The sequence below is a fragment of the Mixophyes fleayi genome, chromosome 1, assembly GCF_038048845.1.
Source record: "Mixophyes fleayi isolate aMixFle1 chromosome 1, aMixFle1.hap1, whole genome shotgun sequence".
Lineage (NCBI taxonomy): Eukaryota > Metazoa > Chordata > Amphibia > Anura > Limnodynastidae > Mixophyes > Mixophyes fleayi.
In genome coordinates this window covers 380,359,383-380,381,110 of record NC_134402.1, presented here as the reverse complement: position 1 = coordinate 380,381,110, position 21,728 = coordinate 380,359,383, and the positions used below count along the sequence as shown (strand labels likewise).

At 42.5% G+C, this 21,728-nt stretch overlaps 1 protein-coding gene across 2 annotated transcripts in view; it reads right to left on the bottom strand.

The window, feature by feature from the left end:
- The window catches only part of TRIM36 (tripartite motif containing 36), a 67,443-nt gene that overhangs the window by 30,726 nt on the left and 14,989 nt on the right, over nt 1-21,728 (bottom strand). Inside the window, exon 1 of one of the 2 annotated variants that reach the window (XM_075179618.1) lies at nt 2,119-2,342. The exons of the other annotated variant lie outside the window; for it this stretch is intronic. Coding sequence (XP_075035719.1) covers nt 2,119-2,193 — 75 coding nt within the window. The 5' untranslated portion in view covers nt 2,194-2,342. Of the gene's footprint in view, nt 1-2,118; nt 2,343-21,728 lie in introns of those variants that run through there. 2 annotated transcript variants of the gene reach the window in all.

The window sequence follows — 21,728 nt, the reverse complement described above, 5'->3', positions numbered from 1 at the left end:
CGCGGGGGTAAATTCAACTGTGGATTTCAATCTCAAGGCAGGTAGTAATAGCAGAATCATATATCAATTTAAAAGTTAAGTAGCTCCCTTTCTTTCCCCTCTAGGATTAACCTGGCAGAGGTTTTTGGTCTATCATTCCTCTTGATCAAAATATGTAAAATTTATAGAAGGTTGAATTTTAGAAACTTGTCTTTTTTTCATCTTCACTATGTAACTATGACATCACGGAGGCACTTCATAGCCTTAATAACAAGACATACGGTTTCTAATGAATTGATAGGGTTAGTTTCATAAATATTGGTCCAGCTTACATAATAGTTAATTCACGTCATATGGACGTTATACTACATTGCTCCATTGGAGCCTATTGACTGGGGGGGTGCAACAAACAAGAAAAATGGCAGCTCCCATTTGCAAAATCCAAATATAGGGTAAAAAGTGTGTACAGAAGTACATTTGTTGTACTGAACATTAATTATACACAATCTTCAGGTCAGGGGTAAGCAACTTTTTTTTTGTAATGTCAGTGTGCCATAGACGTCAGTCTCTAGAGAACGTATTGTATTTATGACGGACTACAAAAACAAAATTCTGGGACCCCCCTTGGTATCACAACCCATAGATTGCTCTGGGACATAAATTTTCTTTAAGCCTAAAAGAAACAACCTGTTCTCTTATTAAAGTATAATCAACCAAGGAAAACAATAGTATCATTATCTGGATGCTATATTGCTTTAGAGATTTGACATCAAATTTATTATCATTAGCTTTCGTGTGCAAAACAGCAAAGTTCAGAAAGATATGCATATTCTTGGGAAGAACAACTTTGGAAGCAAATATTATATACACACACACATACAAATATCCAGCTCCCCAAGCCTACAATTTAAAACTCTGCACAAGTGGGTAAACTAGCAGATAATCTGCAATGAGTCATTAGATCAGCCTAATCTACTATTCTTACAATGAAAAAGGGAAACTAAAACATTAAGTATTATCATTCATACCCACAGGACAGTTACAGATGCTAAACAAGTTTTACAGATCAGTTATTAAAGATTATTCATTTTATTTATAGACAAAGCACGACTTCCTGTAAAATAGATGCTGAAGACAGCCAACATGCAGTAAAAGCAGAGTGGAAGTGAATTTGCTTGGTCACTTTTAGATCATCAATATATGTTACTGCTGAAATGCTGTTACTAACAGGAACCGCCCCTGACTATTACTGCAGCCTACAATAATGATGCAAAGTTACCATTCTAAAAACTATATATTTAGTGGTGTAACCATCAAAACCACAGGTGCCATTAACGTGGGTGAAAAGTCACAACTAAATCTGCTCATTCCAGTAACCAATAGAATGAAAATTTTAAAATTATATATAAGAAGAGAGATAAATAGCACAAGTAACTGCACAGAATCTGGTACAATTATTTTTCTTAAATGAATATTGGCTTCATTCAGGTAATCTGGTTTCCTCCCACAATCCAAAGACATAATGGTAAGGTGATTTGGTTTCTGACTAAATTGGCCCTAATGCGTTTCTTGGTGGGTGTGGTACAGGATCTAGATTACAAGTGTCTATGGAGTAAGGTACTGATGTAAATTAATAAACATGCATTGGACTGTAAAGAACATAATATTTTGGCACAACAGAAAAAATAGCACAATAAAGCATACAGCATTATAAAGTATATTTTCAAGATTTGGAAGACAGCAGTTTGGAGAATGGGAATAACGCCTATACAAGAAAGTATTACAACCATGTTCTCTATGCTCTTCCACAAAATACCCCAATGTACTTTAAAACACAAACATGGTCCATGTACTGTACTATATGTGCTGGGGCTCAAAGTGTCCCACTCATGTACAGCTCCATTCATGTACAGCCTGCCTGTCAGTAGTCACTGTAGCCGCATTATCACCAATCACAGTGACCTGTGGCTGCAGGGAGAGGCAGACACACATCATGCGCATGTTGGAGACACACATGGACAGCATCTCACACCCCAGCACACTACATCACGTGCATGACCAGACTGACTCTCGCATGTTACACACTAACTTATGCATGTGCAGCCGGCCACACACGTTACATATACATAAGTCACTTACTTTGCTATCCCCGGACTCCGGCAGCGGCTGTACTTCCATCTCCGGCTCCGTGTGAGAAGAGTAGTCCCCAGACATACAGCCCAGAGATAACACACCCTGCGGGCTGCTCCCACGCCCTATCAGAACCTCTTGGTCTGTCGGCTAAGGACGAGTAACTGAGCCGTACGCGGACAGGTCTAACACGTAATAATGACAGAGTTGTGTTGTCACCCACTATACGTCCAACAGACGGATCTCCCAGGCTGCTACCACTATACGTCCAACGGACTTCTCATCAGCCGACTCTCACTGCACGGATCTCACAGGCTGCTGCTTCTTCGCTCTGGAACACTCAGCCATTACCATAGGAGGCGTGGTCAGGCTGGCGTGGAAAAGTGAATGGGATGCTGTCTATTGGCTGCTTACTACCGAGGGGGCGTTCCTAGTGCCTCGTGGCGGGGGCGCGGCTTCAGAATACTCCCTCACCCGGACCTCGGTATTGCTCTCGCGGCGCAACGACTCGCTGCCCGCTAGGCTCGTGGCACGTCCAGCTGTTACCTGCGGTGAGGGGCGGAGTGTGTGTCACCATGGCGACCAGGACCACCTGCACATTGTGATGACAGTGTCCCACTGCGGACCATGACCTGGACACTCAGTTCACGTTAGGAAAGATGCGTTCTGCAGTGGGTGTGGTGTATGGCTTGATATATACTATACATATTTTATATGCATCATATATAGGTTTGTCTCATTAAAGCTGGCGTGGTACGTTGTGACTTATTGTTCCAGTAGGCGAGTGATAGTGGCGTCTATGTACATGTGGAGTCCTCATCCATGGTATGAGCAGCTGCACAGGACAAACAGTTGCTCCTTATCCTATATCTTCTGTTGCACATCCAGGGCTGCCAAGAGGAATTCAGGGCCCCGGTACAACAAATTTGTGGGGCCCCCCCTTATAGTTGAGCATGCAAAAAAATTTTGCGCCGCCTCACGGCGGCGCAAATTTTTTCAAAGTTGTAGTTAGGCATTTGGGGGCGTGGCTAACATCAAAATCACTAGGCACTCAATTCGCCGGAGCGTCACATATGTCCAAGCACTCCTGACTTTCAGGACATCTACCACCACAGTGTAGTATACAAAGAATGCAGTGTGTACACAAACAGTTCAGTCTTGGCCTGCACCTAACATTGGGCACAACACTCACCAAAAATTGGTATTGTCCCTACTAGAATCACAACATTTCACACACTCTGCTGCTCTCTCCTACCTGTTCTTCTCACTTTCTCCACCTGTGGCTGCTGGTTTCTTTAGTTGTGGCTTGTCTGGATCCTGGAATGTTGAAGGACCTATTTGGAAAAAAAAATGGCTACACTTAGAAAATTACAGCCAGCCCCGGCGTTAAATCAATAGCACCCACAATTAATAATTAGGCATTCCTCCAGCCCCAACATTAAAATAATAGTATTCACATTTAATAAATAAACCTATTCCCTTCCTGCAAACAGCAATACCTATTTCCCGCAACCATCACTGCCATTAAATAACTCATAGTCACATTTAATAAATAGACCTCATTCTCCCCAAACTCATCCCCACATTCAATAGCCCCCAAACCACCCCATCTTAAATTAAGTCCCCACTATTAAATTGCCTCCCCATCACCCTACAAACAAAATAGCACCCATTAATTTGCCACCATCTACCTCACACTCACTACATTGCAACAAGCCCCCTGTGCACATTACTGTGCCCCTTCATCACTACACTGTGCCCCCTTATGTTCACACTGCGCCCTCCATGCTGCTTCCCCTCCTTTTTATTCACTCTGTACATTTCTCCCACTTTTTTTTCATTCTGTACATCTCTCCCCACTTTTTTTTCATTCTGTACATCTCTCCCCACTTTTTTTTCATTCTGTACATCTCTCCCCACTTTTTTTTTCATTCTGTACATCTTTCCCCACTTTTTTTTTCATTCTGTACATCTTTCCCCACTTTTTTTTTCATTCTGTACATCTTTCCCCACTTTTTTTTTCATTCTGTACATCTTTCCCCACTTTTTTTTTCATTCTGTACATCTTTCCCCACTTTTTTTTTCATTCTGTACATCTCTCCCCCTTCTTTGTCACACTCTCCCTTTCTACTTTCCTTCCCTTGACTCTCTGTTCTTTACTTACTTGTTAGTTTCTTTCTTTTCTTCTGTGTTCTCTTCTTTCTTCTTGCTTGGTCCCCTCTGCGACGTTCCTCACTGACTGTCGGGCGTGACTTGATGACGTCACGCCCGACAGTCAGTGTGAAACGAGCAGAGAGGAGGGAGGGCGGCGCGATCAGGTGAATATGTAAATTTTTTTTTTTTTTAACTATCTAGCTCCCCCCACCAACGGACGGGTCGGACACCCCAAGCCCCCCCCCCCCCCCCCTCCCCGGGAAAAAAAAAATAAAAAAGAAGACAAAAATAAAAAAAAATTGCAATAAAGAAAAGTGTAAAAAATAAAATAAAATTCAGCGGTGGGGGCCCGGTCCGGGCCCCCTGGCATGGCCGGGCCCGGGTAAATAGTACCCGCTCCCCCCCCCTCTCGGCGGCCCTGTGCACATCTCTATCTACCTGTCACATTTTCCCTCCCATTACTAGAGCTGCCTCTAGGTCATAAAATGTGGAATAATAAAATCTATATGAAGACATGAAGCCCATTGAGATTGTGCAATGTGTGTATTTACTGCTGCTAGCTACTAATTGCACCAATAAAGAATGTCATCACTGGATGCACAACATCGATATTTGCATTGTTCCAAAACCGTCATAGATTAGAGATGTTCACTGACCTCCGTGTTTTGGATCTGGATTAACTTTGTGTTTTAGTTTTGGCAAAACCGCCCTTGTGTGTTTTGGATTTTGTTTTGGATCCTTATTTTTTTCTAAAATTCCAATTTTTTATTTCTAAAATTACATAATTTTGCTTTTTTCCCCTACTTTATTATTTACCTCAATAACACTAATTTTATGTCACTTGCAGTCAATTTGGACCATCTCACAGGTCACAATATTATTTTCATATACTTTCAAACAAAGACTGCAGCAACCTGGCTGGATGCTAAGCGACAGAGCATTGATTCAAACACACAGCAGTTCATATCTAGGAAACTTTGCCACACAGCAGTGGCAAAAAAGAAAAGTGGTGCAAGATGGAATTGTCCTTGGATCATGAAATCCGTTATGGTTCATTTGATCGCTCCACCCGTTCCTTGGATAATTGTGGTAATTCTACAGCTAATACATGGCGACAAGTGCTGAAAAGAAGACAAAGCTCTTAAACCGAGGATCAAGCACAGTCGCCAAAATGTAGTGATCAGATTTCAAGATTTTGATAACTCTTAGATCCTGGAGAAGCGAATAAAGTATTTCATCTACAAGTCCGAAATACTTAGCATTATTGCTTTGTTTAATCTCCTCCTTCAGTTTCTCAAGCTGCTTTTCCAAGTCTAATTAAAGGAATCACTTGACTCAAGCTAGCAGTGTCTGAACTCACTTCACAAGTGACTACATTGAATGATTTCAGCACCTTGCACAACACAGAAAGTATTCTCCACTGCGCTTGAGTAAAATATATCCCCCCTCCTTTCCCAATGTAATGGCTTGTGGAGTAAGCGTGGATGGATTTTCACTGTTCCTCCATCCGCAGAAGCATATACAGGGTGGAATTCCAACTTGTCACCACCTCTTGCTTCAGTTGGTGGCAGGGCAAATTAAATTGCACTTATAGCTGTTGCAATCTCCTACATTCTCTTGCCGAATGCCGAAAATGTCCAGATATTTTACGGGCTACAGACTATCTCCCTGTCATTTTTTAAAAAGCTCTGCACCAACAAATTTATTGTGTGAGCAAAACAGGGAATGTGATGGAATTCACCCAGCTGTAGTATTGGTGGCGTTATCAGAAATGACATATCCTGAGGAGAGTCCAGCTACACTTGGGCTGTTCATGCACACATCTGCAGAAATGCTCAATGGGGCCTTCTTTATGGGTACATTAGCAGACAGGTAAGGATTACACATAGCACTCGTGGATAGACTCTCCTTAGGAATTTGTGTCATTTCTGAATCTGAGCATACATTTTCCTCTAATACCTTACTGTTTTCTTCCAGCTCGGCTTTTACACGTAGAAGTATTTGGACACCAGTTTTGAAGTCCAAATGACAAGGTCTTGCTTGGTCATGACTGATCTTACAAGAAGATGCCTCAGTGACAGTTGCAGAACTAGCACTCATAGAGAAAGGCAAAGGCCTCCTTGCCACTGCGTGTGTAGAATGGCATGTTGACAATTTTATTTTTTTCTGCAAATAACATTGCCTGGATTACAGGTGTTTTTTTCTTGACCAACGTAAAAGGTGTTTTTTTTTTTACATTTTCGTTTCCCTGACTTAAAAACACTATGCACTTTAACATAGGCTTTAGCAGAGGGAGATTACTATCATCATGACTGGTGCCAGCAGCTGCTTGGTGCTCCTGGTTTTCTGTGTACTGCTGTGAATCCCTTTTGATAACACAGTACAATGTGACTGCAGATTAAGAACAACTCTGCCAGCCTTATTTTCATTTTTTTCAGATAATGACAATTAGCAATGGAGCTCTCCTCTTTGTGTTTTACCTATATAACACAGTACAATGTGACTGCAGCTTTAGAAGACCAAGCCTGCCAGACCTATTATTTCTATTTCAGCAATGACAATTAGCAATGGAGCTCTCCTGAACATCACTGAAGACTAGAAGAACAGTGCTACCCCTCCTCTTTCTTTTCTACCTATGACGCTGCCCAACCACTAGAAACTGCCAAGAACTGTGCTATCCCTTCTGTGTCCCTCTATGAAATGGCGCTGGATCGCCATGGAGCAGGGGCGGATCTAGAAATGTAATGTTCCCGGGGTGATTTAGGGGGGGAGGGATTTAGGCCACGCCCCCTTTTTTATTGTACCGCTTGCTTGCGGCTGCACACTATGTGCAGGTCCATTAAGCAGAGACAGTGTGCTGCCTGGCTGCTCTGATTGTGTTTTAAAAACAATCAGAGCAGCCGGCCAGCACACTGTGTCTGCCGAACGGACCTGCACATAGTGTGCAGCCACCGGCAGCAAGTCCCTGCTAGGGAGGGGCGATCACCCCCTTCCCCCCCGGATCCTCCGCTGTTGCGGAGGGTGGTACTTATAGAATCCAAAACTCCCGAGATCCGATGACGTTTTGTCTCGTTATCAATTCTGAGGGCGCGAGAAAGTACCGAGCCGGCTCGGAACTCGGATCTGCTAAGTTCAGGTGTGTTCGTTTCTCGGGGGAACCAAGCCTGAGCATCTCTATCATAGCACTTCTGCCTCACAGCGCTGGGGTCATGAGTTCAATTCCTGACCATGGCCTTATCTGTGTGGAGTTTATATGTTCTCCCCATGTTTGCGTTGGTTTCCTCCGGGTGCTCCAGTTTCCTCCCACACTCCAAAAACATACTAGTAGGTTAATTGGCTGCTATCAAAATTGACCCTAGTCTCTCTCTCTCTCCATCTGTGTGTGTATGTTAGGGGAATTTAGACTGTAAGCTCCAATGGGGGCAGGGATTGATGTGAATGAGTTCTCTGTACATCGCAGCGGAATCAGTGGCGCTATATAAATAAATGATGGTGATGATATATATATATATATATATATATATAGTTAAATAAAAGTACTGTATGTAGATATTATAAAATAGAAGGTTGTGTAATGCAATACAAATGTATGCCAATCTATTTTTTTATTATAGATGGCCGCGCGTTAAACCTTCCCATTCACGCTCCTAAAAAGTTGCAAGCACCAATGATTAACGCGCGGGGGCTGAGTTACCTGTTTTCAAATTGAATAGCACGCTTTTTTACGCTGCGGTACCTAAAAACGGTCATGCCCGCGGGTCAAAACCCGTGCGGAGAATTTTAATTTTTTAACGCTGAAAAAAATATGCAATACGCAAGCAATTGAATTCCCGCCTCTGTGTACCATACACTTCTTTCCAAACATGACTTATGCTCAGGTGACCAGCCACACACTTGTAGTAGTACATGCCTGTCATCTTACAATAAATAAATTTATTTTTTGTTTGGGGGCTAGCAGTGGCGCACACAGGGCGGGTTTCTGGGTCTCCAGAAACCGCCTCCCCCTCCGCTAACTAAGTGCCAACCATAGCGGCACTGTACTATACAGCAGCCGCAGCGCTGTCCAAGAAGCGGCCGTGGACGCTTCTTGGACAGCGCCACGGCTGTTGTACAGTGGTCGCTGCCGAAAGAGAGCTGCTGCGCATGTGCTCTCTCGCGTGTTTTTTTTTTTTGGTCGGGGGGCGGGGGGGGGTTCCTTCCCCCCCGACAATCCTGCGTGCGCCCCTGGCTAGGGTACGGTGAAGTTTGGAGAGGTTTGTTGTCTTTACAAGTTATGTTTTTATCATATTTCAGGAGGTGAGGAGTAGAAGGGAGTCTAATTTAGCTTTTCCAAAACCTATGGCTATGCACACCATCAATAAAACAATAATAATAATAGACTAAACAGGTGTCAAATTTAAATAGGCAAGTGAGCATAGACTGCTAGTACAGTTTTACTTTATGTGGAACCCAAAAGAAAGTATTGGGTTCATTTTATAGAGTAAGCAAATATCAGATCATTGGATTTCCTAATTTTTTTTATTTTTTTTTTATTTTAATTTACGGTAGTTCCAGGGGCAAACGCAGAATTTGCAGAGGGGAATTTCCACACCACGCCGCCTGTGGGTGTGGCCAGCATGCATGGGGGTGCGGCTATAATTTTAGAGAGTGCTTGGCTGCTCTCCAACTCTCTGTATCCCTATAATATACGCGGGGCCGCCGAGGGGGGGGGGGGGTTGGAGCGGGTACTAATTACCCGGGCCCGGGCATGTCAGGGGTCCGCCCGGGCCCTTGCGCTGCTGATTTTTTTTTTTTTAAAAAAAAAAAACTTTTTATCTTTTTTTTATCTTTTGGTTTTTTTTGCGGCGGGGGGAGCAGGCTAGTTTAAAAAAAAAAAAAAACATACTCACCTGATCGCGGAGTCGGCATCCCTCCTCTCTGCTGCTCTGTGCTCCATTCAGACTGTTTAAATGCCGGGTGTGATGTCATCATGTCATGCCCAGCATTCAGTCAGTCTGGAGCAATGGAGCACAGAGCAGCAGAGAAGACCAAGAAAGGAGAAAAGGTAAGTGATGGGAGGAAAACGAGGGGGGGCACAGAGGGGTTAAAAAATGGGGGGGGGCAGCATGACAGAGGGGTTAAAAAATGAGGGGGCACAGAGGGTTTAACAGTGGGGTTAAAAAATGGTGGGCAGCATGGCACAGTGGGGTTAAAAAATGGTGGGCAGCATGGCACAGTGGGGTTAAAAAAAGGGGGAGGCATGGCACAGTGGGATTGAAAAAGGGGGGGGGGAGCAGCATAGTATAGTGTGATGAAGGGGAGCCAGGTAAAGGGGGCAAAAGCAGCATGGAGGGCACAGTGTGCTCATAAGGCATGGCGATGATGAAGGGGCACATAATTGTAATATTGGAGCTGGAGGAAGGCCTAATTATTAATCGTGGATGGTATTGATTGAACGCCAGGGTTGTTTGGAATTATCTAAATGTAGCTATTTTTTTCCAAATAGGGCATTCCAGGATCCAGACAAGCCGCAAGTAAAGAAACATGCAGCAACAGGTGGTGAAAGTGAGAAGAACAGGTAGGAGAGAGCAGGACAGTATGTGAAATGCTGTGATTCTAGTAGGGACAATGTAAATTTTTGGTGAGTGTTGTGCCCAATGTAAGGTGGAGGCCAAGACTGAACTCTTTGTGTACACACTGCATTTTTTCTATATTACACTTTGGTGCTAGATGTCCTGAAAGTCAGGAGTGCTGGGACATATGTGAAGCTTGGGCGAATTGAGAGCCTAGTGATTTTGATGTGTTAAATGGGCGTGGCAAATGGCGCATTTGCCACGCCCCCAAATGCATGATCACAACCCCGAAAAATTTTGCGCCGCCTTAATTTTTTTTACCATACTCAACTATGGGGGGGGCCCCATGAATTTGTTGTACCAGGGCCCTGAATTCCTCTTGGCAGCCCTGAATATACATGAGCAATGCTGCGTTCACTACTGTTAGATGCACGCAGCTCTCTCTTTTCAAGCAAAGCAGAGTGAAGCGGGGGCAGGGTCCAGCCACCTCAATCATACAGTGCCCCAGGCTTGGAGGCGGGTTTCCAGGCACTAGGACCCCCCTCAGTTTGCCTATGAGTTCTACATTCAGCCCAGCCGCTAAGCATATTGGACAAATTACACACAAAATCTATCGTCTTCTGAATAGGTCAAACAACCAAATCTGATTATATGTGACCACTTATCAGCAAAAAGGGTCCAAACTTTAAGAAGCATTTCTATTATTGTCTGTACTTTAGTTTCTGTCTGTTATAATGCTTTCATACTTGTCTTACCTTACATCATTTTGTATTGCCATAAAGCCACACCCTGGCAATGACATAATACTACTGCAAAGGATAAACTATTGTTACTGAACACATAATAACTCCCTAACATACACCTCTTAATGAATGCAAAATCATGCAAATTAATGCAACACGCATATTACAAATATAAAATGAAAAAATCTATGCAAATAAATGTAAAACTATACAAATACATGCATAGTACCAAAACAATCCTGTGCAACCAAGACACTTGGAGCTAGATTTACTAAACTGCGGGTTTGAAAAAGTGGGGATGTTGCCTATAGCAACCAATCAGATTCTAGCTATCATTTATTTAGTACATTCTACAAAATGACAGCTAGAATCTGATTGGTTGCTATAGGCAACATCTCCGCTTTTTCAAACCCGCAGTTTAGTAAATATACCCCTTGGGGTGTAGTAGCCTCTTTAAAAAGTGTCAATGGCCTTCACCAGTCAGCGACTAACATTTTCTGATTACATATATGGAAAATACCCGAATACGTAAAAATTGGTACAAACTCCAGAAATGCTTCTTTTGCTCTAGTATTAACAGTGTCCTATTTGCCCCTACTTTTGACCCGGATAAACAATCTTTACACTCAAGGGAGAACATCCTACAAACCAGTGTATTACTGATTCTTTACTAATTGCTAGATCACAAGACCATCTCATTTGGACATTGTCAGTCAGAATATTTTTACCCTTTAAGGTGGGCACACACCTATGCAATTATCATGCAGATCATACGATTCACAACTATTTGTTCAGATATTGCAAGAGTGTGTACGCTGTTTTATCGTACCAAAACACACTGCATCTGTTGAGTTGGTTTTCTAAACCTAAAAATCAGGATCAACAATGGAACAATGTGGAAGTGTGTATACACTTATCTGGAAAGTATGTGCAGTCAGGGTCTTTTCAGGAGATGGTTATGAGAGATGAAGGTGAATTGTGTAGGTCTATACAAATGAATTTGCACATTCATCAGGACTTTCAATCACTGGTGAAATTGTTGCATCTGAAGTAAGATTGCATAGGTGTGTACCCAGCTTTATGTCAGACAAGTGGGTCCAGGTACTATTGATCTCTTTATGACATACTCAGACAGAATTAAGGTATCCTTCTCTAAAGATATACGGTTATTCCATTCTCTTAATGTGTTTCAAGTCTTGTCCAATATCAGTTGCATCCATTTAAAGCATACCTGGCCAACCTGTGGCTCTCCAGCTGTTGTGAAACTACAAGCCCCAGCATGCTTTGCCAGAAGATAGCCAATCGATAGCTGGCAAGGTATGATGGGACTTGTAGTTTCACAACATCTGGAGAGCCACAGGTTGGCCAGGCCTGATTTAAAGGTTAAATGATGGGAGACACATTGGTAATACATTCTCATATAGTATAAGGTGAAATGTGGAAGAGGACAGCAAGAGTAATTACAGCAGCTGTGCTGTTGTTTTTTTAAACGCATACTCAAGTAAACACATTTATTACCAACAAATAATATGCTTGGGTGACTAGTCCACTTGGTGGAGTTGTGCACAGTCTAGGGAGGTCTATATTTATACCATGCTGCTAAATACTTTGTTGTTCTGTCTACTATTCTTAGCAGATCCCACCTAAAGCGGTTTCTTGTGCTGATAGAAAGATGGTCTGGTTGTGCTGTCCATCTGATATGTTTACTGTACATGGTAGGCATGAAAAGAAAGTAATTATAACCATAGAATTGTTTTAATTATATAAATACAATAGTGCTCATTAGTCCATGTGGAGGAAGTTGAAGATAGGTACTATAGCATGTAATTACATACTGTACTTCTCTATGGTTGTGGAAACATAATAGCAGCGTTGCTGTAGTCTAATCCAGTCTTCTCTTGTTTCTTTGCAATAGCTCCAAACTGGTACCAAACACGAGCAGCCATAGAAAATGTACATGATGGCAAAGATTCTGGTTGCCACTGATCTCTTTCTATTCATGGTGATATAAAATCACTCATTGTTACTGTATTCCGATTTACACTCTACTGTTAGTTAACATGATAAAAAATAGATTTTTAAGAAAGACATTTGCACTATAAATCAATGCATAAAATATTACATCGCAGACAAGCCTTCCTGGGATTTAGTAGTATCTCCTAAAGTGATCTATGGAGAGATAGTGAGCATTACAGAGAGGACTGCACTAATGGTATTTCAGCCTTCATCTGAGACAAATGTTTCCATTAGCGGTGTATTCTGATTCAGCATAACGAGAAGAATAGTATTTAATTAGTTTTATGCATTACTAGGAATACTCTGAAAGTGGGAGTTATTGGAATATGGGGCAGTAGACACAGTATAAGTATTGATATATAATACAAATAAAGGACAAACTAAATTGTTATTGTTATTTTTTTATAACACTGTAAGACATATGGTATACTGCACCTATACAAATCTCTTTGATATAAAGAGCAATACCTAAATATGAGATTAATGAGGTAAATATAAGCCAGAAACAGTAATGTGTTTTGCTTATTAAATCTGTTCATCATGCATTTTTCTTATTCCTTTGCTGACCAGCTTGCAGACACCAGTTGTACTAGTGTTTGCTCCAGAATCATTGTAATAAACAATCATAATCTGGTCAGATATAAAGAAGGCAGAAACAACCCAACTGCAGCCAGTAACAGATGTGAGGTCATCAGCCGCCCAATAAACCTTAAATGCAGATGTGTCTCTAGCTTTATATTGTAATTTAGTCATTCATCATGGCTCTTTTACAGGAGGATCTGTGTAATCTGGCCCTAAACATGTCACAATGCTATTTTTAACATTTAGCAATAACCTGTTATGCAGCACTTTACAGAGAATGTTTTCAATCATTCACATCAGACACTGCCCCAATAGAGCTTACAGCCAAAATTCTCTACCACATAGTGCACTGTTCGGAATACATCCGATGTCTGCGAGGCAACAATGCCAACCACTGTAACCCACACAAACAGATTTACTGCTATTGGGCTCAGTGGTCGGTGGACATTTAGAATTGACGGTATGAAAAATTGTAATAGGAATATAAGTGAATGGTATGTGATAGTTTTACAGTGAAGCCAGTAGAAATGGCAGTGTCGTATACTACTGTGTGCACCCCCACTATGACCACCGATTGGGCTATATAACTGAATCGCACCATGTTGCCGACAGTCACTAGCAGCCTAAGACTCAGTCCTGTTACATTTAACATACCTTCAAGATTATTATTTTTACTGCCAATTATCTTACTATACATGGATAATGTTAATATTTTCATTATGTGACCAATACAGAATAGTTGTAAAATCCATCATATATATTCTATATTGCTCCATCTCAGAACACACTGGGAGGAATATTATGAATCCTGGTGCAAAATAAAATGTTACTGTCAAGAGGAGCCATGCAGATTCTAAAGCTGACCTTACAATGGCTAATCTGGCCTCTCAGTCCAATTTTGGCCATACATGGACATAGATGTACTGTGCCAACGACTGGATCAGGCAGGACACCATTAGTGCGGTCGGATGACAACCACATACACACCAGGTACAGTCATCATCCGACTATTTACAATATTACAATATATCCTGACCAATATCTGATGGCTACCCATCAGATGTTTATCTGGAAGAGTGGTCTTTTGGGGCCCATACACACAGGGCCGGTGCTAGGGTTTTCGGCGCCCTAGGCAAAATTTCAAAACGCCCCCCCTTCCTGCCCCGCCGCCCCCCGACGAACACAATAAGTAAATAAATGATTAGATTTTATTTACCTGGTCTGTAGATGCAGGGGGGCTCTTCAAACCTCTTCTCTTTTCTTTTCTTCACTTCTCTTCTTTTCTTACAGTGTGATAATACAGCAGGCGCCGCCGGGTAAAGATCTGTCACCTGATCACTGACGTCAGTGATCAGGTGTGCAATTTAGGCCACGCCCCCTTTCTGACATCTAAGGCTGCCGGCGGCTGCACACTATGTGCAGGTCCGCTCGGCAGTGACAGTGTGCTGCCCGGCTGCTCTGATTGTGTTTAAAACACAATCAGAGCAGCCGAGCAGCACACTGTCACTGCCGAACGGACCTGCACATACTGTGCAGCCGTCGGCCACAAGTCGCTGCTATGGGGGCCGATTGCCCCGATCAACCACCCCCCCCCCCCCCCCCCCCGCCCCCCTGGATCCGCCACTGTTGAAAGCAACACCATACATTGTATATATCGCTGGAAAAGTACAAATGTCACTGTCTGCAGAGTAGAACGTGTGCAAGTGTACTGTAGACAACTAGTGTCATAAGAGCATATAAACAAATCAGCCGGGAACACTTCCAAAGCCATCAATGTTTGCCCTCTGCAACGTGCTATACTGCTATGGCACGAACACACGTGTCTGGTATTGTATTCATGAGTAAATTTACTTCTGGAAATTGCAAATCACTCAATAATGAAAATTATATTGCAAATAAAATAAAGGAAATGAGGCACAGAAAAATACTGCCTTAGTTTTATAAACTGTTCTGTAAGAGTCTGGACAATATTTAAATAACTTGTTTTACATACGACATTCATCAGAAGAGGAAATGAAAGTTTTGAAACTGGATCCTTTAGCTTGGAGATGGGAGAAATAAAACAAAACAGAGTAAACCATGTAAACATGTAATAAGACATACTTGTAGTTACAGGCCTGTTGTACACATACAATCACTCCGTTGAAATGGAACATTGGAGGTGTTCAAACACCATGGGGATGAAGAGGAAAATGTAATATAAGATTACAGGGTAGTAACATGGCAGGATGCACACATTTGTTAATTCCCCTCTGTCAGGTAAGAGGAAATTAAAGGCTGGCCTTACCCACCTCAAATCTAAAAAAAACACATAAATAATTGCATACTTGCCAACATAGGCAGGTGGGTGACTGGTGACAGTTTGGGGGTGGGGCTAATGACAATATTCTTCGAGTCCCGTCCCTAAACTGTCAGCAGTATTTTGAATCAATAAAAATGTGGAGGGGCCACAATGACGCATGCACAACGTCACTAAGACCCGCCCCTCCATTTAATTTAACAGAGCTGGCCGGGATCTGGGAGAATTACCCGCTCTCCCAGGAGTCCGAGAGTCTCCCGGACATTCCAGGAGAGTAGGCAACTATGAATAATTGCTATGATATTGTGCCCGATGCCATGTTTTAGTCCAGCAAATGAAAATTAAGGCAAGTCTGATTTTAAATATTTGTTGCACACATAGGATTGAGCAAGTAGTCAAGTATAGGATAACACTTTTATTCACATTATTTATTTATATTTTATACATAACATGTTTGGAGGACCTTTAAGCTAAAGTGAGTCTGGCTACCTTCAAACGTGCAGTGTGCTGAACGCCAACATGGAAGACTAAAAAGCAGCCCTCCAAAAGATCTTCTGGAGGAACACAAGTAAGGAAAGGTAGACATATACTGGCAGAATCTGCCTTAACATTATCTGGTTCGGCTTTATTACGGCTCCTTTTTAAAATCCCTTGTGATGCAGTTATCCATCCGACTCATCTGAGATTTGGAGGCTTTTTGTCCTCATTTGTTTCCTGAATGAAGTATAAAGAGGAAGGTGGACATTTTTAAATCTGCCATTCTTTGTACATAGATTGAACCACATCTAAGTTCGGACAGATTTAGGGGTAAATTTATCAAACTGTGGGTTTGAAAAAGTGGAGATGTTGCTTATAGCAACCAATCAGATTCTAGTTATTTATTTAGCACATTCTACAAAATGACAGCTAGAATGTGATTGGTTGCTATAGACAACATCTACACTTTTTCAAAACCGCAGCTTGATAAATTTACCACATGTAGAGTTGGAAGGGAGACACATTTACACAAATAAAGCCACCCAGTATATGTTTTCTACATGTAAAATCAAGCATTATTTTCCATTCATGCAAAAATTAGATTCTTAATGAATTCATAGAGGTTATTGCAATGAAGACCTGTGAAGTAGTCATACTATACTGAGAAGACCATGGATTTCTATGCCACCATGTAGCTACATTTATAGAAAGATTTATTCTATCGGTTTGCAGAGAACGATGACGGCCACTGCTGCCTGCTTTTAGAATAATGGCAAGTAGCTTTAAACAGTTGGAAAATACTTTCAAATGTTTATATTTGTTCCTTTCAAGTGTTTTCTTTGTCACACCTGTGACCTACACCTACATTAGCTTCATTTCATTTCTCTAGGGCAAGATGCAGGCTAGTTCATGTAGTGCTTCCTATGGGACCCTATGATTATGAGTTTCCATGTAATTTGTTTTCCCCTATTCCAAGTTTTTAAGATTGCATACCCTCAGCACCTGTGGTACAATGATTTCGATAATGATCAAATGAAACCAATAGTCCTCTGTGAAGAAACACACAGTGAATGCTATAACGGGCGTTGACTGCAAGAAATGTTTTTGGGTTTTTGTTTTACCTCCCACGTTTTTTTTTTAACATCAGCTACAGTGTTTCAGTGTTTTGTGTGTACTTCTAGCCTCAGATGTATTCAGCAAGAGGGTGAAGCTAGCGTACCATGGAGGCCCAGCAGCATGTAGCCAAAGGCTCAGGTTGTCTAACCAATATCAATTTAACATATAACACTCCCTTTGCCAAACAATTAATAAAATATATTAGCCAAATTTATTTACTCAAGGTAGAATGTTCAGTATTATACGGCATTGTAGAAAACAACAAACATGATTTTGTTACCTGGCATGGATTTAATATCTGTTCTGATTAACAACCTTCACCTGTAGCCATGTGGTTAGATTTCATTGCAGCAGTCTTTTAATGGGTAAATCTATCTCTGCCTTGTTATAACTGGATTATACAAACAGACAGGCTGTTTACTTTAATGGGTGTGTTATAGCACAGGTTGTTTGTTCAATCCTTTGTAAGCTCATTAAGTTATTGTCTGTATGTTTGCATGATACTTTATCTTCTGCTTGTACACTATTAGTTAGGGATGTTTTATCCAGTGGGTCAAGGTTTTCGAGGAAGGGGGGCTCTATTGGCCTTAAATGTTACAGAGGGGGATGGAATGCATCTGTTCACTATCCTATTCATGCCACATTTCTCCCATTGGTAATCAATGTGAGAAAAATCTCAATGAATGGACTCCAGCTGGGCTATCTAAGCCTCACAGTATAATTGAGGGTCTGGTGCAGGGCATGTGTATGTGTATATATATATATATATATTAATTATATATATATATATATATATATATATATATATATATATATATATATATATATATATATATACACACACATTTTTGCTCCCAGCATTTCTTTTATTTATAAAATGGCAAACATGACACAGACCCAGGGCCGGATTAAGGGAATGGAGGCCCCTGGGCTAAGGGGGCCTCCATTCCCCCGTGAGGGCCCCCCCCCCATGATCCGAGCCACCCCTGACGCACTGTACGCTCTTTGCTGAGGAGATCTCGTGAGAGTGAGACTCATGAGATCTCCTCAGTAAGGAGACTACAGCACGCCGGGGAAGGACCGCAGTGAAAGTGCTCAGTAGCATTGATCGCGCCGGGGGCGTCCCTGCCCCCGACCGATCAATAATGCTGCTGAGCACTTTCAAGGGCCCCCTGGATGCCCGAGGCCCCTGGGCTGTAGCCCAGTTAGCCCTATGGTTAATCCGGCCCTGCACAGACCTAATATATTTGAATGAAGTTAAACGATAACATTTTAAATAAATAAATAAAGCCTGTGTTCAGGGCTCTGATAAACAGAGGAGAACTCTACATTGTAAATGGCATTTCATTGTATGTTATAGCCATTGAAATAGGAGAGAGTTGGAGCATGATTATAGAAGTCCTGGCTAGGAAGTGAATGGGATCTTTCCACATGGGTCTTTATTGAGAGTTATTTCACTGTGCTCTGAGTAGGGCTGGGTACACACCAATGGGTTTTTTTCCACCCATTATCGGGCAAATCAGTTGATATATGACCGGGTGGCCCGATATCACAGTAGTGTGTACCCTGCAATGATGAACAATTATCATTCCACAGCCCATCGTATCATTGAACGAGATTTTTAAACTAAGTAAAACAATGTTGTTCCAATTCTGCAGTGAGTATGCACTCAAAAAATTTTGGGACTCTGAATAGAGACACAAAGTATTAAATTTGAACAACTTTGACTTCAAAGTGTGATTTATGAGAGGCTCCCCTAACGGACTTTGAACTGTCAGCGCCATTAAGGCCACAAGTAACAGCACTGCTGAATCCTACAGAAATACTACCAAATAGTAATAACTACTGGCAAATCTATACTCCTGGACTATAGTCAAGAACACTTTCATTCAATAAAAGTGTTGTAATACTATTGATATAAATTGGTGAACTCCGTTATCTTCCATAAGTAGACAGCTATATACTAGTTTAAATAGAACCAGGTGTATTATAAGGACAGCCGGATACTTCACGGAGAAGACTACTGTGATACAGGCAGTGGGCTAGATTTACTAAGCTGCGGGTTTGAAAAAGTGGGGATGTTGCCTATAGCAACCAATCAGATTCTAGCTTTCATTTATTTAGTACCTTCTACAAAATGATAGCTAGAATCTGATTGGTTGCTATAGGCAACATCCCCACTTTTTCAAACCCGCAGCTTAGTAAATCTAGCCCAGTTTCTCCTTCTCCTCATCCTCCTCGGGTGGCTTCCCCTATGACAGTGGAGACCTTTTCCCAGGAATAAATGGGGGCAGCTCGGCTGTGAAGCGGAGAAGAAGGATCAGGTGTTATACGGAGATGCTGCAGATGAGACAAGCAGCCAATGTGGAGAATACAATCCATCAATGATATCTTTGAGGGACTTAGATCGCATATCCCAACAATGCCCTATGAAAAGAGGCTATGCAAAGTTGACACTCTGTGTCTGGCCATCGGCTACATCAACTTTCTCCACGTGCAGTCTGATCTCCAGCTGAGGAACCCCAACACACAGAGCTCACTGCAGCCTAAGAAAGTCATCATCTGTCACAGAGGCACAAGTGAGTACTGGAAAGATTAGATCTGAGTCAGGCAACCTGTGGCTTTCCAGCAGTTGTGGAGCCACAAGCCTTATGGAATACTGGGGCTTGATCCACAATCACTGCTTAGCCAATATTTGACTAAGCCTGCACTAGATGCATTGTCTTGTTACATAGTGTGGCCAATGTATCCACATGTCTGGTAACTGATCATCACTGATCACAAAACAACTATGGATGTAATACGTTTTTTTAATCAGTTATTACAATTGTGTCAAGCTGCTTGTTGCTGACAGTCTTCATTTTACCACAAAGTAGTATTGTAACAACATTGTTTTAGTAAACTTTTCAGCCGATGGTTATGACAGATGAAGAGCACAGATCTGAAGGTAAATCTTGTAAAATGTGTATAGTGTGTACACATGAATAGGCTGCTGATCAGGACTTTTTTTTTTCTGACTGGTAAAATCGCTAAAACTATCGCATCATTATAATTTTCTGTAGTGTGTACCCAGCCTAACAGTGCTGATGTGACGGTGTAATACTCTTCTGGGGTTGCTCAAGGCGTGGCTATTGGCAGTGTCCAAATGCTCATTATATCCAGTTAGAAACCTGTGTGAGTGAACAACTGAGTAGTAGCCTGGCCTGAGTTCTTGCAGGTGCAGCTCGGGAGAAATCTTGAATTCTGGGGTGGGATGAGGTTGAATTCTGGAGAAGAGGCGATGGTCATTGGCTGATTGCAAGGAGCGGGTGGGAGTGTGGATGGAGAGAAGATTGGAGATATAAGGGGCAGGAGAGAGGGAGATAGCCTTTTAGGTGAGAGTAAGAAGTTTGAAATGGATTCTGTAGGGGAAGGGGAGCCAGTGTAGGGCAAGGCAGAGAGGGGAGGCAGAAGAGGAGCTGCGTGAAAGGAAGATAAGCCTCTCAGCCACAATGAGTATAGAACGAAGGAGGGTGAGGTGAGAGAGGGGGAGGCCGATGAGGAGAAGGTTACAGTAGTCAAGCCAGGAAATGATAAGCGCATGGATAATAGTTTTGGTTGCTTCCTGAGATAGGAAGGGCTGGATGCGGCCGATGTTGCATAGTTGGAAGCGACAGGATTGGGCAAGGGATTGCATGTGGGGGGCAAAAGAGAGGGAGGAGTAGAGGGTGACGCCCAGGCAGCGAACTTGGAGGACAGAAGAGATGGTGGAATTGTTAACAGTGATGAAGAGATCCAGGTGGGATGAGGACTTAGGGAAAACAATGAGTTCAGTGTTTGCAATGATAATTTTGGGAAAGCGTGAGGAAATCCAAGAGGGGATGGCAGAGAAGCAGTCAGATACACGAGAGAGGAGGGGGGGGGGGGAGATTAGGAGAAGAGATGTTGAATATCATCGGTTTATAGGTGTTTCTGAAGACTGAATGAAGTGATGAGAGCACCTAGGGAGTTAGTATAGAATGAGAAGAGTAGAGGGCCAAGAATAGAGCCCTGAGGGACTCCTATAGGGAGGACGGATGGGGGGGGGGGGGAGGATGAACCGGACATGATTACAGAGAAAGAGCGGTTGGCGAGGTATGAGGTGAACCATGTGAGGACAGAACCAGTGAGACCAAGAGAGTGAAGGGTCTGCAAAAGGAGGGGGTGGTCCATGGTGTCAAAGGCTGCAGATAGGTCCAGCAGGATGAGCGGGGAGAAGTGACCCCTGGATTTAGCAGAGAGGAGATCATTAGTTACATTGGTCAGGGCGGTTTCAGTGGAGTGGAGGGGGCGGAAGCCAGATTGGAGAGGGTCAAGGAGGGAATTGTCTGTGAGGTGACTGGTTAGGCAGTTGCAGACAATTCGCTCGAGAAGTTTAGAGGCATAGGGGAGAAGTGAAATGGGGCTGTAGTTAGCGAGTGAGGTGGGATCAAGATTAGGTTTTTTTTAGAATCGGAGAGATAAGGACATGTTTAAAGGTGGAGAGGACAATGCCAGTGGAAAGAGACAGGTTGAAGAGGTGAGCTAAATAAGCACAGACAGTGGGGGATAGGGAGCGAAGAAGGTGAGAGGGGATGGGATCCAGGTGGCAGGTAGACGGGGGAATGGAAAGAATGAAAGCGTTGACTTCTTCGCCCGTAGTAGGGTGGAAGGAGCACCAGG